Genomic DNA, 13151 nt, shown 5'->3' with positions numbered 1-13151 from the left:
TGGCTTTTGTTAAACCTATAACAGGCAAGATGGTCTTGCAGAGCTCAAGAAATGGCTTAGTAAGCATCTCGCCTTGGTCAGACTTAACATGCTTCATTCCTTCCAAACAAGGTGTGAACACAGTCCCTTCCATTTTTTCAACTGAGCGAACATAAGAGAACAAACACAAGGAACAAATTACTCAATGAACAATGTGGATGATCTTAACATTGAAGGTGATCAAAATTATACAATAAACCCCAAAGAAACACAAAATTCACAAAAACAAAGTTCAATGGAAGATCTGAGCAACCACATAAACAACACTGACAAACACATTAACTCAATCAAAAAGGTTATGAATTGATTTAACCATATATGCAAAATCACATGTAAAACTTAGCACCACATCATAAAAATGGAAAATTTTGAATAATCTGATCAAGACAGAGAGATCTAATTTTCAAATCCATCGATCATCATAACAGCGTTGTGAGAAGACGCAACAAAACAAGAAGATTACTCGAGATCTATGGATTCGACGGACGAAGACGAATCTGAGGTCGATCTCAAACGGAGAAGGAGCAAAAAAAAATCGTACCTTTGCGTGAGAATTGAAAATAAAAATGAGATCAGATTCGATTCTCTGCTACTGGAGATTGCTCTCTCTTCGTTCTCTGGAGTTAGGAAAATTCTCTCTTGTTTTAGACATTTAATTATATTTTGTTATACATCCAAACTTTACGAAATTTTCTGATTTTACCCCCTAACATTTATTATTTGTCAGTTACATCCATCTCACTTTTGGTGCAAATTACATTCATAAAAAAATTGTTGATTAAAACTCCAATTGTCAATCACAAATCTCTCCAACAGACATGGAAGTAGAGTTGTATAAAAATGTTTTTTTTTTTCTTTTGACAAACAGCTACACACCCAAAAAATTTGGAATTAATCTCCATATTTTCGATCTCAATGCTCAAACTTCTCATTATCTCGATAAAACAACTTTTATGAACATCCTCCATCGGTATCAACAACGCTCGGAGCTTTCGCTGGTTTCCAAACAAGATTGTGAAAATTCATGTTTTACATTCCAAACAATTACCATTGCTTTCATGTTGAAAATTCATGAAAATGTTATGTGGTTCTTTGACAAGATTGGGTTGACCAATTTTATCTCGCTCGTGTGACATCTATAAAGATCTAACTATTGAATTTCTTGCCACTATAACACTTGAATTTTCAGGAGCATCAAAGATTTATACACAGTGTTTGGATTTGGAGAGCATGGAACATTTGCATTCCCACCACAAAAAAAAGTTCTTAGAGACACGGAGGAGAATTTGAAACCCCAGCTATAACTCTAGTCAGGGAAAGATATATTCCACCTCGATTAGACATCTGGCTCTTCGGTATGCACACAAACTCCTTGCTCACACACTTTTTCATAGGCAAGAAGCCACAAAAATCAATGTTGAGGAATACTTCCTCCTTGTGAAGCCCTTTACAGACAATACAATTGATGTCAATATCAGATCAGTACTTGCTTACACATCAAACAGCGGTATAATTTTTTTGAAAACCACCAGGTGTAATTGTTTTTTTAATCAAAAAAAACCAGAATCCATTCTCAAGATTCCTCATAGTAACACATGTCTTCTTCTAAGTGGTTAGGTTTAATTATAAATCAAATCCACAAAAACTTAATATCTTATTTAAATAGTTTATATGTTGTTATTTTTTATTTTCTTATAAATCATGAAATAAAATCAACTATCTAACAAGTTCCATTACACAATATTTTAAATTATATATTAATTTTATTTTAAAATTGTATTAGTTTATTTAATAAAAAGATTTATATTGTGATACTAATTCTGATATTTGAAAAAATATGAATACTGTGAAACTAATTTTGAGATTTTAAAAAAATTTTAAATATATATCTGATTTTACTACTGATAGTATGATATATGATATAAAATATAACTAATTAATAAAATAAATGTATTTAATAAGTAATTTAACATGTTTAAAATATATTTATAGAAATTTTTATACTAAGATAAAATACAAAAACAAAATAAATATTTAAAAAAATTAGATATTTAAATAAGAATATTATATTGATGAGAAAGTTAATGTGTTTATGGACACATACCATTGAGAAGGAGTTCTCAAAATTTTTTACACTAAAAATATTAATAATATATTGATGAGAAACTCACACCAATGCATATGGCCTCACAATTATCTAGAATTTTATACCTGATGTGGTACATTATACATATACTTTTCAAAAAAATCGATCGAGTAATAATACGTTTAGTTAAAAAAATTAAGTTGCAACATATGCGAAGAAACTTGTATTTTTATTATACATATGTTTTATGTAAAAAAAATATTTTAAAAACAAATAATATCATATAAACTTATAAAGATGAAAGGAAATTGGAAAATAGTAATTGGGATGTATTAGGAAGTGATTTAGGAAATTTAAATATGATAAATCTTAGTTTCTAATTTTTTTAAATAAACAATAAATGTCAATGGCAAACAAATAAAATAAACTTTGAATAAAACGTATGAAGCAACTAGAGTATCATTGATCGACTTTATAGCATGCATACAATGATACAATACTTTTGATTTTTCGTAAATTTCTCTACAACTCAAAGTATATTTTTCCTAGTGCAATCCAACCCAACCCAACCCAAGTATATCCACCACAACACAAGAACATGGAAGATAAAACAGAAGCTGGTGAAGCAGAAGCTTTAGGCATCATGTTTTCTTTGTAATTTTAGGGGCATCAATTTTTAGTTTTTACGTCTGAATCGTCTTCTACCTCTGGATCTCAATTGCCTTTTTTTTTAGAATCCGCCGAGTTCTTTAAAATTAGGTCTGGGCATAAAAACCGTACCCGAATACCCAATCCAGAACCCGACCCAAAAAACCGGGTTCGGGTTGGGTACGGGTTTGCCTATGAAATCTTATTGGGTTCTATTTTCTAATACCCGTGGGTTCGGGTTAGGATCGGGTAATACCCGGTACCCGTTTGGGTACTCATTAAACCCGAACATATAAACATATTTATAATATTTATCATTAATATAATGCAATTACCCCAAAATTATGATTATAATTTTGAATATTTCATTTAGTTTTATACCTAAATATCAAAAATAATCAAAATATCTAAAATATTTTGTCATGTAAGTCAAAATTTAACTAAATTTATTTAAATTTAATTATATTTTTTCGGGTACCCGGTAGTTCGGGTACTAATCGGGTTCTAAAATTTGTAACCCAAACCGACCCGAACCCGATAGTACCCAAACCGAACCGAACCCATATATTTAAAAATATCTAATGGGTTCTATTTTTCTAAACCCGTTTACCCGAACCCGAATGGGTAATACCCGAACCCGAACGGGTTACCCGTATGCCCAGCCCTATTTAAAACAACGTGGGTGTATTGGGCTATTAATATTATCTCTTCCTTTTATTTGTTTTATATTTGGAGTTTAGTTATTTAAGTTAAAAGTGGACATTTTAGCCTAAAAAAAAAAAGAGTTGTTGGATTTTATATCATATTAACGTGTTACTCTTAGCTATTATAAGTTTTTCTTTCTTCTTTTGGTTTCTAAAATTTAAACAAGTACTTTTTAGAATCCATCTTTTGAAGCTTTGAATCCAAAATTTTAACACGTTACTTATAACACATTTTGACCAAAAAATATATATCAAAAACATTACTATGCCATATTGCCATAGAGGTTTTGGACATTTTTTAGTACTCTTTTTTTTTGTTTCAAACACTTAAAACACTTAAAATTCTTATAATATGTTTAATATATTTCATATTATACTTAGATAATCTTATGTGTAGAAAAAAATTTCAGTGGACAACAATTTTTGTCTATGCTTTAGGCATCATTTACGAGAAAAATATCGTTAAAATCACGAACTTTCAAATTGTGGCCATTTTAATCACGAACTCTAGGTAAGGCCATAAAAAACATGAACTTCTGTTGACTTACCGTTTTAATCACCATATTTTTTTTACCAGGATGAAAACGACATGTCGTTAACTCCCTAAACGGAGCAATCAGCCGGCGTTAACAGGTCGTTAATACTTCCCCGTTAATGTCAAAACGACACCATTTGAACCCGAGAGAAAACATATCAAAATCCCCAAATCGATCCCATTTGAAATCACAATCCCTAATTCTCTTCTCCCCAATCTGATTTTTCGATTCTTATCTCAATCCAAAACTTTTATCTCATTCCCCAACAGATATGAGTTGCAATTCTGGGCAATCAAGTGGTGAGAAGAAAGTCGGCGGATGCCATGGTGTTCCCTCGAAGTGTCATTGCGACAAAGATGTTGTTTTCTACACATCGAACACGCAAGCAAACCCAGGAAGACCTTTCTTTCGCTGTCCAAACAGAGGAGATGTATGTAATAGAATTGTTTTGCTTTTGTGTGTTATCGAGTTTTGATTCATGTTTTTGTTTTTTCAGGACCATTTGTTTAAATGGGTTGAAGAAGGTGTATACGAAGAGGTTGTAGATGCTTTACCAAAATTTTCTATCATTGGCAGAGAGATTGAAGATTTGAAGGAAAGGATTGAAGAACTGAAGGAAGATGGAATGTTGATCAAAAGAGACACTAAGAAATGGAAGTTGATGAGCTCATTGTGCTTGGTGTGTCTTACTTTTAGTGTCATTGCCATTGTGATCCTTCTTCTTAAAACCAAAAACCCAAAATTTGTTCTTGGTTACTAGAGTCTTTTGTATTCTGTTTTGAGTTTGTTGTAATGTGACTTTGTAATGGTAGTTTGACAATGGAAGACTTTGTTGCAAGTACCAATTCATAAATAGAACTTGTTTTGACAACAAACCAAAAAACTTGACAACAAAACAAAACAAATCCTTGACAACATAGATAGGTTCTACTTTGGTCCTTGCCCTTGTGAGAAAACAAAACAAAAAACTAGTTGGAACATTCAAACCATGATGCAAATCTACCAAGTCCTTGCCCTTGTGATCCTTCTCCTTGTGATCCTTGCGGTTGTGGTTCTTGCGGGTGTGATCCTTGTCTTTGTGATCCTTCTCCTTGTGGTCCTTGCGGTTGTGATCCTTCTCCTTGTGGTCCTTGCGGTTGTGCTCCTTAGACGTGTGCTCTTGATCCTTGTGAAACATGTGATCTTGATCCTTGTGGTACTTGAGAAGATTGAGGTACTTGAGAAGATTGAGATCCAACCGGTATTTGATGAGGTTGAGATCCTTGTTGTCCTTCATGAGCTCCTCCTTGTGGTACTTAATTCAAATGTATGTAAAAAAAAAAAACTTGTAAGCTATGCTAACTTTCTTGTAAGCTATGCTAAAACTTGTAAGCTAGGCTAAACCTGATATTTTCGTGGTCTTCCTCTTGGTCTCTTTGGCACACTAACAGTAGTTGGATTTTTGCAACTGCCCTTGTTGTGGCCTTCTTGATGACAGTTAGAGCATGTCATTATTCTTTTTTCTCTTGACATCTTCTTGGTATTTGAGGAAGACGAAGATTCATTTCTTCCTTTCCTCCTATCATGGTTAGAAGGCCTTCCGGGATTTCCTCTTCTCCATGGTGGTGGCAATACAGGCAACCGGTTCAATCTAGGCCACAATGGCATCCCTTGCACAGGCCTAATACCATCAAGGTATGTCTCTCGCCACATTTTCTTTGTGTAGTAGTCGTTGACATAATCCTCAACCTTCTCTTTTTTCCCTATTATCACACATGCCGCATGAGAACATGGGATTCCAACCATTTGCCACTTCCTGCATCCACAAGTTCTTGCATCCATATCAACACTATAACCTACACCATTGTTCCATATCTCATGTATGTTGTTTCTGGCCATATATCTCTGGCCATATTGGGCTCCAGCAATTGCTTTTTCAATCTCAGCATGAGCTCTTTTTGTGAACCGTGTCTTCAACCTATCAGCTATGATGAACCTCTTTGCATTTCTGACCATGCACTGTCGTCTTATGTCCTCAAGCAAATCGAGCAAAGGCTTTCTCCTGGCTTGTCTAATAGTCCTATTGAATGACTCACTAAGATTGTTAAGATTGTCATTGCAGCAAGTACCAATCTTGAAAAAAGCTCTTGACCAGGTTATTGGATTTGTAGCTTGCAGAGTGGTGTACGCTTGAGGATTGTACTGCTTGAGTTCTGCCATATTTTCATTAAACTCCCCTGTGGTGTAGCTGCGTGCTATCCTCCAAAAAATGTGTTGTAGTTCTTGGTCGTGGCTGTCTCGCTTCCAATTATCCATTATGTGTCTTGCACATTGTCGATGCTCAGCCTGTGGAAGGATGTTACTTATTGCTTTAACTAAACCCTGCAAAAAATAATTATGAAGTGTAATTAGTCAATAAGTTCTAAAATGAAATATGAGACAACAAAACTTATTGCTTACCGATTGTTTATCCGAAATGAGAGCTAGAGGTGTCATTGTAACCAGACCCAAACTTGCAGAGAGATATCTCAAAAACCAGTCCCAGTTATCATCATTTTCTATTTCTACAACTGCCCAAGCCAAAGGAACAATCCTAGTGTCCCCATCCCTTCCAACTGCAGCTAGAACATGCCTTTTTATATCCCATTTTATAAAAGCTCCATCTATTCCTATGATAGGTCTACAAGTTTTTTTCCATGTATCCTTTTGAGCTTTAAAACAGATATACAACCGAAAAAACCTCTGTTTGCTTCCAACCACTGGCCCTGGAACAGTCTCAATCTCAAATTCCGAGCCAGGGTTCTGATTCAATACCTCTGCTTGATAATCCCATGTTCTTGCAAAGTGTGATTCATGACTAGTCTTTCTTGCACTCATCACCTTGGTCTTTGCCTTTGCACACTGATCTGAAGTTACTTCTAAGTTATACTCTCTCTTAATCTCAGCAGCCATCTCGTATTTTGTAAGCTTCGGATTTAATCTAAGCCTTTCGTCAAACAAGAAAGCTATAGAAGACCTCTTCAACATCTTTGAATACCCTGACCTAACACATACATGCTCATTCACATAAACTCTAATTTGCATCTTATGCTTCCTCTTCTCATATGAGCAATACACTCTCCAAGGACACGGAACACCATCCTCATCAATGTAGCAACACTTTGCACCAACCAAGAAAGAATTGGACCGATAGAGTTTAATATCATACCTTGTCTTCAACGAGTACATCAACACGGCAAGCTTGAAGTCATCAGGAGAGTTGTATGTTTTCTCCAGCCCTAGCAAAGACTCAGGATCAGACCAATCTTTAGGAGCTGCCTCATCTTTGTCTTTTTCTTCGATCTCGTCTTCGTCGTCCGACGACAAAGGATCCGGTAGCTTGTCATCGTCCCATATATCATCCCCACTGTCAGAATCGGAACCACCTTCCTCTGTTCTAACCAACTCTAGGAAATCATCTTCGATGTTTAAGTTGGCAACTTCTTCGAGAGCCGGTTCTTCGACATTAGCTTCATCGACATTAGCTTCGTCATTTCCACCACCAATTGCATCATCAACATGATTGCAATCCTCATCTCCATACACCGCGCAGTCATCTTCACGGTCGTGCTCAACTGGAGTCTCCAGTTCGTCATCTTCATCACTTCTTTTTTTACGTTTTCCACGCCGACGTGAAGCTCCACCTCTACCTCTCTTTCCTTTATCTCCAACAACAGATTCAGATACAGCCGGTTCACCATCTCCATCTCGGACATTAGAAACTGCTGGGTCTTCCGGTGGAGCTCGAACTCCATCTTCAACTCGAAGAGCTACTCCATCTTCAACTCGAGGAGCTTCAATTAAACTCAGTGATTCGTCTTCTGGTGGATCTCCAACAAACGATATCACTCTTTTGTTTCTAACTTTCGGCATTTGGGATTGAGAATCGATTGGGGAAAAATCGATTAGGGATTGAGAATTAGAGAATTAGGGATTGAATTTTCAATTTGGGGATTTTGATCTGTTTTCTCTCGGGTTCAAACGGTGTCGTTTTTGCACCTCCATTAACCCATTAACAACCTGTTAACGCCGGCTGATTGCTCCATTTAGGGAGTTAACGATATGTCGTTTTCGTCCTAGTCAACAAAAATATGGTGATTAAAACGGTTAGTCAACAGAAGTTCATGTTTTTAATGGCCTTACCTAAAGTTCGTGATTAAAATGGCCACAATTTGAAAATTCGTGATTTTAACGACATTTTTCTCCATCATTTACCTACGGACCGGCCCTCGATAAAAAAAGAAGTCCATATGGATTTCGTTGACGACAAATCCACATTGTATTATTTGGATTGGGACATGACCTTTACCTTCTCCTCACGCAACCGGCATTGTTTGAAGTCTCCCACTGTCCCTCTTTGGACCCCACATTTAATTTCCAAAACTAACCCATTGGTATATTCTACAATCTACGTACATACAAAACTTCATATATATTAGTTGTACATGCACTAAAATACTATTCGGTTCAACACTTCAACTACGTTAACCGGAAAAGGGGGTGGAGTCACATGACCCGATGACCCTCCCATAAAATCATATAAGTCCACGGATCGGATTTACATAAATTGTGATGAAAGATAATTTAGATTCAATTGTCTTGTACGTAAATTAACACTTAATTAACTGCTCCAATTAACCCGAGTTCAAAACTCTCTATTGACCTTATCTATGTTAATTATAATTCCAAAATATTCATGATCTTACTGTTTACATCCCTTTTCTTAAGCCTATGATATTTAAATAGTTGATCAATTTTATGTTGAACACATCAAATATAGTTTCTTCTACATTCGCCACTATTTGTTATAGTCGTGGTTTCGTACACTTTTATTTTGTATGTTCCCCGCTAATCACGCTTTCTTACGTACCACTTGCTCCAGATTTCTCATTGGAAGCCATTGAATTTTAACTAGAGGCGATTTAGTAATTTGTGAATGTGAGATTAGGAGGGTGTGTACGGACTGTGTGAGACAAAAGAAAGTTAATGTGGAGGTCCTGGAGGAGAGATCTCCGGTGGGACAACGCAATCGAACGTCGTTTTAGAAGCAACTAAATGCCTTCTTGACTTCTCCATTCTCCGTGCGATCACGCATTTACCTAATTCCATCTTTTACTTGTTTAGATTGTTAAGTTCTTTCTACAACATTATTACCACTTTTTGTTATTTTAATTTATGGCAACTTGGCAACTTGCTTGAGCTCCTGAAATTAATTATATCCCTTAAAAAGGTTATGCGAGTACATGAGCACTTTTCTGGTTTCATTTTTTCTTTCTTTCAGATCAATTCACCAATCAAACAATTACAAATAATGAATAGTACTGGCCTTGTTGTGTTCACTTGTTCGCTTCAAACTCAGCAAACAGTCATCATGCATATTCTAAATCATATAAAACTATTCAATATCAAAATATATGATATATTAAAATGGAAATACTTAGTGAAAACACGTTAATTCCTATAAGTTTATCAATTGTTATACAAAGCCGACCGTTTTGGAATTTCTTTTCTTTCGTTATACGTAAGACTAGAGATTCAATAACGTGTTGGTTTAGGAACCCTTACGAATGGTTGACAAAAAAGAAGAAAGAAAAGCTCATGTCTATTTTTTTAATGGAATACATATATACGCTAAAGTGTTTATAAAAGAAAGATGGTTATGCAATTTATTATCTGGATTGGGAAAAGATGATTGGACCATCCGGGTAGAGGAATCTTCAGGGCATTTGTCACTTTCAAAGACCCCATGAAATCCACATCTCCTTAAATTGAATAATCGAAATTTAGTTGCATACGCATCTTTCTTTACCTACGATTTGCTCGTAGCACATCGTTTACGAAATATGCCATAACTATTATAAACTGACATCATTTCCCAATAACATTTATGTTAATTAATGATCGTTAAAACTAAATTACTAATGTATTCGTTCGTATATACATTTTTAAAAATTGTATTCTTAATTACGTGATATTTGATGAGTAAATAAACTTGCAAAATATGACAATTGGTCACGAAGAATATAGTTATTTTTACAGTTAATTAAAATCAGATACACAAAATATAAGCAATGAGGAAATAAAAACAAACGAAGTTGTCAAAACAAATGGTCAAGAATAATTCTGTGATTTCATTTAACACTCCCAAACGATAGCCCTTAATTTTCTGCAAACAAGCGAGAGGGGGCGTCTTGTGATGGTTCTGTGTCGACGTGGGAGGATGATCCTTAGCAGAAGACTCATTGTTAATTTAGAGTCATGAGATGAAATGTTTATACATAACGTAGGAATGAAAATTATCTCCAACTCTTAGACTCCCACTATGTGATTTCACGTGTTCGGATCAAAGCGTAGAAGTCGCTGGTTCACAATTCACAAACATTGATGTCTCACGACAAGATTAGTGAGGTTTTCTTTTTGGTTTTTCTTCTTTTTTTTTGGGAGTGTGGGCCTTTTAAGTTTAAATTAACCTCATTCAGAGCACGGTAACACTATTATATTTGAGTGAAAAAAAAAATTGGTTGAAATATTTTAGTCAAATTTAAACTAAAGTATTCTTTTCATTATTTAATTTTTGGTCTCCTGGTACATTTTTCATTAAGTTTAAAAGACCAAAACTCTAAAATAGTAATGGTTACCAAATTCAATTCCTTACGACATGGCTCAAAATGTACTTAATTACAAAAATACGATATGAACCCCCTCTCCATTGCTATAAAACAAACGCAACTTTCCCTCTCCATTTTCAATAATCTCTCATCTTCTTTTGTCTCTGTTTCTACGGTTCAAAAACCTCAAACCTTTTAAAAACAAAAAACACGATGGAGAAGCGTAGCACCACTATTAAGAACAGAGGAGTACTTAGATTACCACCTGGCTTCCGATTTCACCCGACCGATGAAGAGTTAGTTGTTCAATATTTGCGTAGGAAAGTAACCGGTTTACCCTTACCAGCTTCTGTAATACCGGAAACCGATGTTTGTAAATCCGATCCATGGGATTTACCAGGTAAAACCTATACAAAATAAACCATATTTGGTTTCATTCAGTTCAATTCGGGTTTTTGATGGTTTAGTGTGTATGTTATGCATGATGATGATCACAGGTGATTGTGATTCAGAGAGGTATTTTTTTAGCACCAAGGAAGCTAAATACCCGAACGGAAACCGGTCAAACCGATCAACCGGTTCGGGTTATTGGAAAGCGACCGGTATCGATAAGCAAATCGGGAAGAAGACGCTTGCCGTGGGGATGAAGAAAACTCTGGTTTTCTACAAAGGTAAACCACCAAACGGGACAAGAACCAATTGGGTTCTTCATGAGTACCGTCTTGTTGATTCGCAACAAGAATCATCACATGTAAGATATTCACAAATACTCGAATCTGTTATATACTATTAACAAGAAGCTAGCTAGGATTCTAAAAGTGTCTTTTTTTCTTTTCTTTTTTTCTTTGTTTTAAAAAAAAGGGACAGAACATGAATTGGGTTCTGTGCAGAGTGTTCTTAAAGAAGAGAAGCAATAGTAATAAAAGGAAAGAAGAGGAACGAGACGAGTTGGAGAATGAGAAAGAGACAGAGAAAGAAAGTGAGGAGGAGAAGAAGAGTAGTACTTGTCCCATTTTTTATGACTTTATGAGAAAAGATAAGAAGAATAAAATAAGAAGAAGAAGATGCTGTGATCTGAATTTGACTCCTGCTACGTCGTGTTGTTGTTGTTGTTTTTGTTCGTCTTCTTCAGGGTCTTCGCCGTCTGTTTGCTCAAGTGCTTTAACTCAGACATCTTCTAATGATAGTTATCATGAAGAGATCAGTTGTCAGGAAAATAAGTTTTGTTTGTTTCTTTAGACCTAAAAGACTTTGGAGTACAAGTTCTTTTTATTTAACTTTAATAAATTTGTTCATGATTACCAAATGATTTACGTGATCTAGACCATTCAAGGTGATTTCTCATGGTAGCTACCCTTTATTGTAGGTCAGCCACAACAATTTGTATTATTTTTATAAAACTTTTCACATATAATCTCATATATATGTTTGTCCATGACAAGGACCAACCATCTAGCGCCTGAACACGCATAGACGGAAAAAGTTGAGTTCAAGCAATCAATAGAGTTAAACATTTACACTAGAGAGACTAGGGAAAGATATGGTAAACCGTTTTTTTAGGATGCTTGTTGGTTAACCCAGTAACCAAAAAGAGATAAGTATTCTCTCAATACCCTAATCTCTTTACCTAATCACTTAAGTTTACAAAACTTAATTTGTAATCTAAATGACAAAGTAAACCATGAAATTCAGGTTCATTTTAAACTCATAACCTTTTTTGTAACGTTACCTTTCGTTGACTAGACTAAGATTACGTACCAATCTAATTTTGATAGAAATTAAGTCGTTTTATATTCAGTTACGTCCTTAAAAGCTCGACATAGATGATCAAACTATATTAAACATTGGTAATAGTCTAGGCAGAGGATCTAATAATCATATAACATATATAAACAAATTGAAAATTGATATATCTGAAATACTCATATGTTGAAACTGATAAAATGATATTTTTTTTCGGGGGTGTTTTACTACTAACACATACACAGCAGTCGATTATAATAATTTTATGCATATAATATAGTAGATTTTTGTCCCATGCCATACACGAGATTAAATATTATTCAACTTTAAAGTATTGAATTAATTAAGAAATTACTATTTCAAGGTTGAACATTGCTGATGGTGTTCAAATCTAAAAAGCCTATAGTTCGGACGGAGGAGTTCATGAATGGCTTAAGTGAAGTTGCCCATGCTTTAAACTTTTATTATAAAACACAATTTAGCAATTGTTTTGGTTCAATTCTTTCTTATTCGAGTTTTAATCATAGACATAGAACATAGAAGTATTTAACTATATATAGTTTTAGGGTTATGGTTAATTTTGAGTTAAATTACTTGTGCAGATGGGATCTATATTTTGAAAATATTGTTCGACCCCAAAAATTCAAAAGCATAAAGCATGTGCTGGCATCATTTATAACACTTGCTGACGTAATTATAAGCGAGAATTATTAAAAAAAAATCAAAAGAAATTGATTAAAAAAAAAAAAAAAAAAAAAAAAAAAAAAAA

General features: G+C 34.6%; 3 protein-coding genes across 4 annotated transcripts in view; 2 read left to right on the top strand and 1 right to left on the bottom strand.

Moving 5' to 3' along the window:
• Positions 1-687, bottom strand: part of LOC104700097 (glycolipid transfer protein 1) — a 2287-nt gene extending 1600 nt beyond the window's left edge. Inside the window, exons 1-2 of the mRNA XM_010415556.1 lie at positions 581-687; positions 16-141 (exon numbers count right to left, since the gene is read on the bottom strand). Coding sequence (XP_010413858.1) covers positions 16-133 — 118 coding nt within the window. The 5' untranslated portion in view covers positions 134-141; positions 581-687. The remainder of the gene's footprint in view (positions 1-15; positions 142-580) is intronic.
• Positions 4285-4773, top strand: LOC109125383 (uncharacterized protein At1g43920, Chloroplastic-like). The gene is made up of 2 exons (XM_019226974.1): positions 4285-4443; positions 4510-4773. Exons 1-2 carry the CDS (start codon positions 4285-4287, stop codon positions 4771-4773), a joined length of 423 nt encoding a protein of 140 aa, XP_019082519.1.
• On the top strand, positions 10708-12001 carry LOC104700096 (NAC domain-containing protein 41). 2 transcript variants are annotated; one of them, XM_010415555.2, is made up of 3 exons: positions 10708-11039; positions 11137-11390; positions 11507-12001. In XM_010415555.2, the coding sequence occupies exons 1-3, from the start codon at positions 10853-10855 to the stop codon at positions 11876-11878; spliced, it is 813 nt and encodes a 270-aa protein (XP_010413857.1). In that variant the 5' UTR covers positions 10708-10852; the 3' UTR covers positions 11879-12001. The 2 variants fall into 2 exon arrangements, with proteins under 2 accessions (XP_010413857.1, XP_010413856.1); XM_010415554.2 differs by having other exon boundaries at positions 10715-11039; positions 11501-11988.

The sequence above is a fragment of the Camelina sativa genome, chromosome 7, assembly GCF_000633955.1.
Source record: "Camelina sativa cultivar DH55 chromosome 7, Cs, whole genome shotgun sequence".
Lineage (NCBI taxonomy): Eukaryota > Viridiplantae > Streptophyta > Magnoliopsida > Brassicales > Brassicaceae > Camelina > Camelina sativa.
The sequence above is the reverse complement of the archived record's forward strand: the minus strand, read 5'-3'. Positions and strand labels throughout refer to the sequence as shown.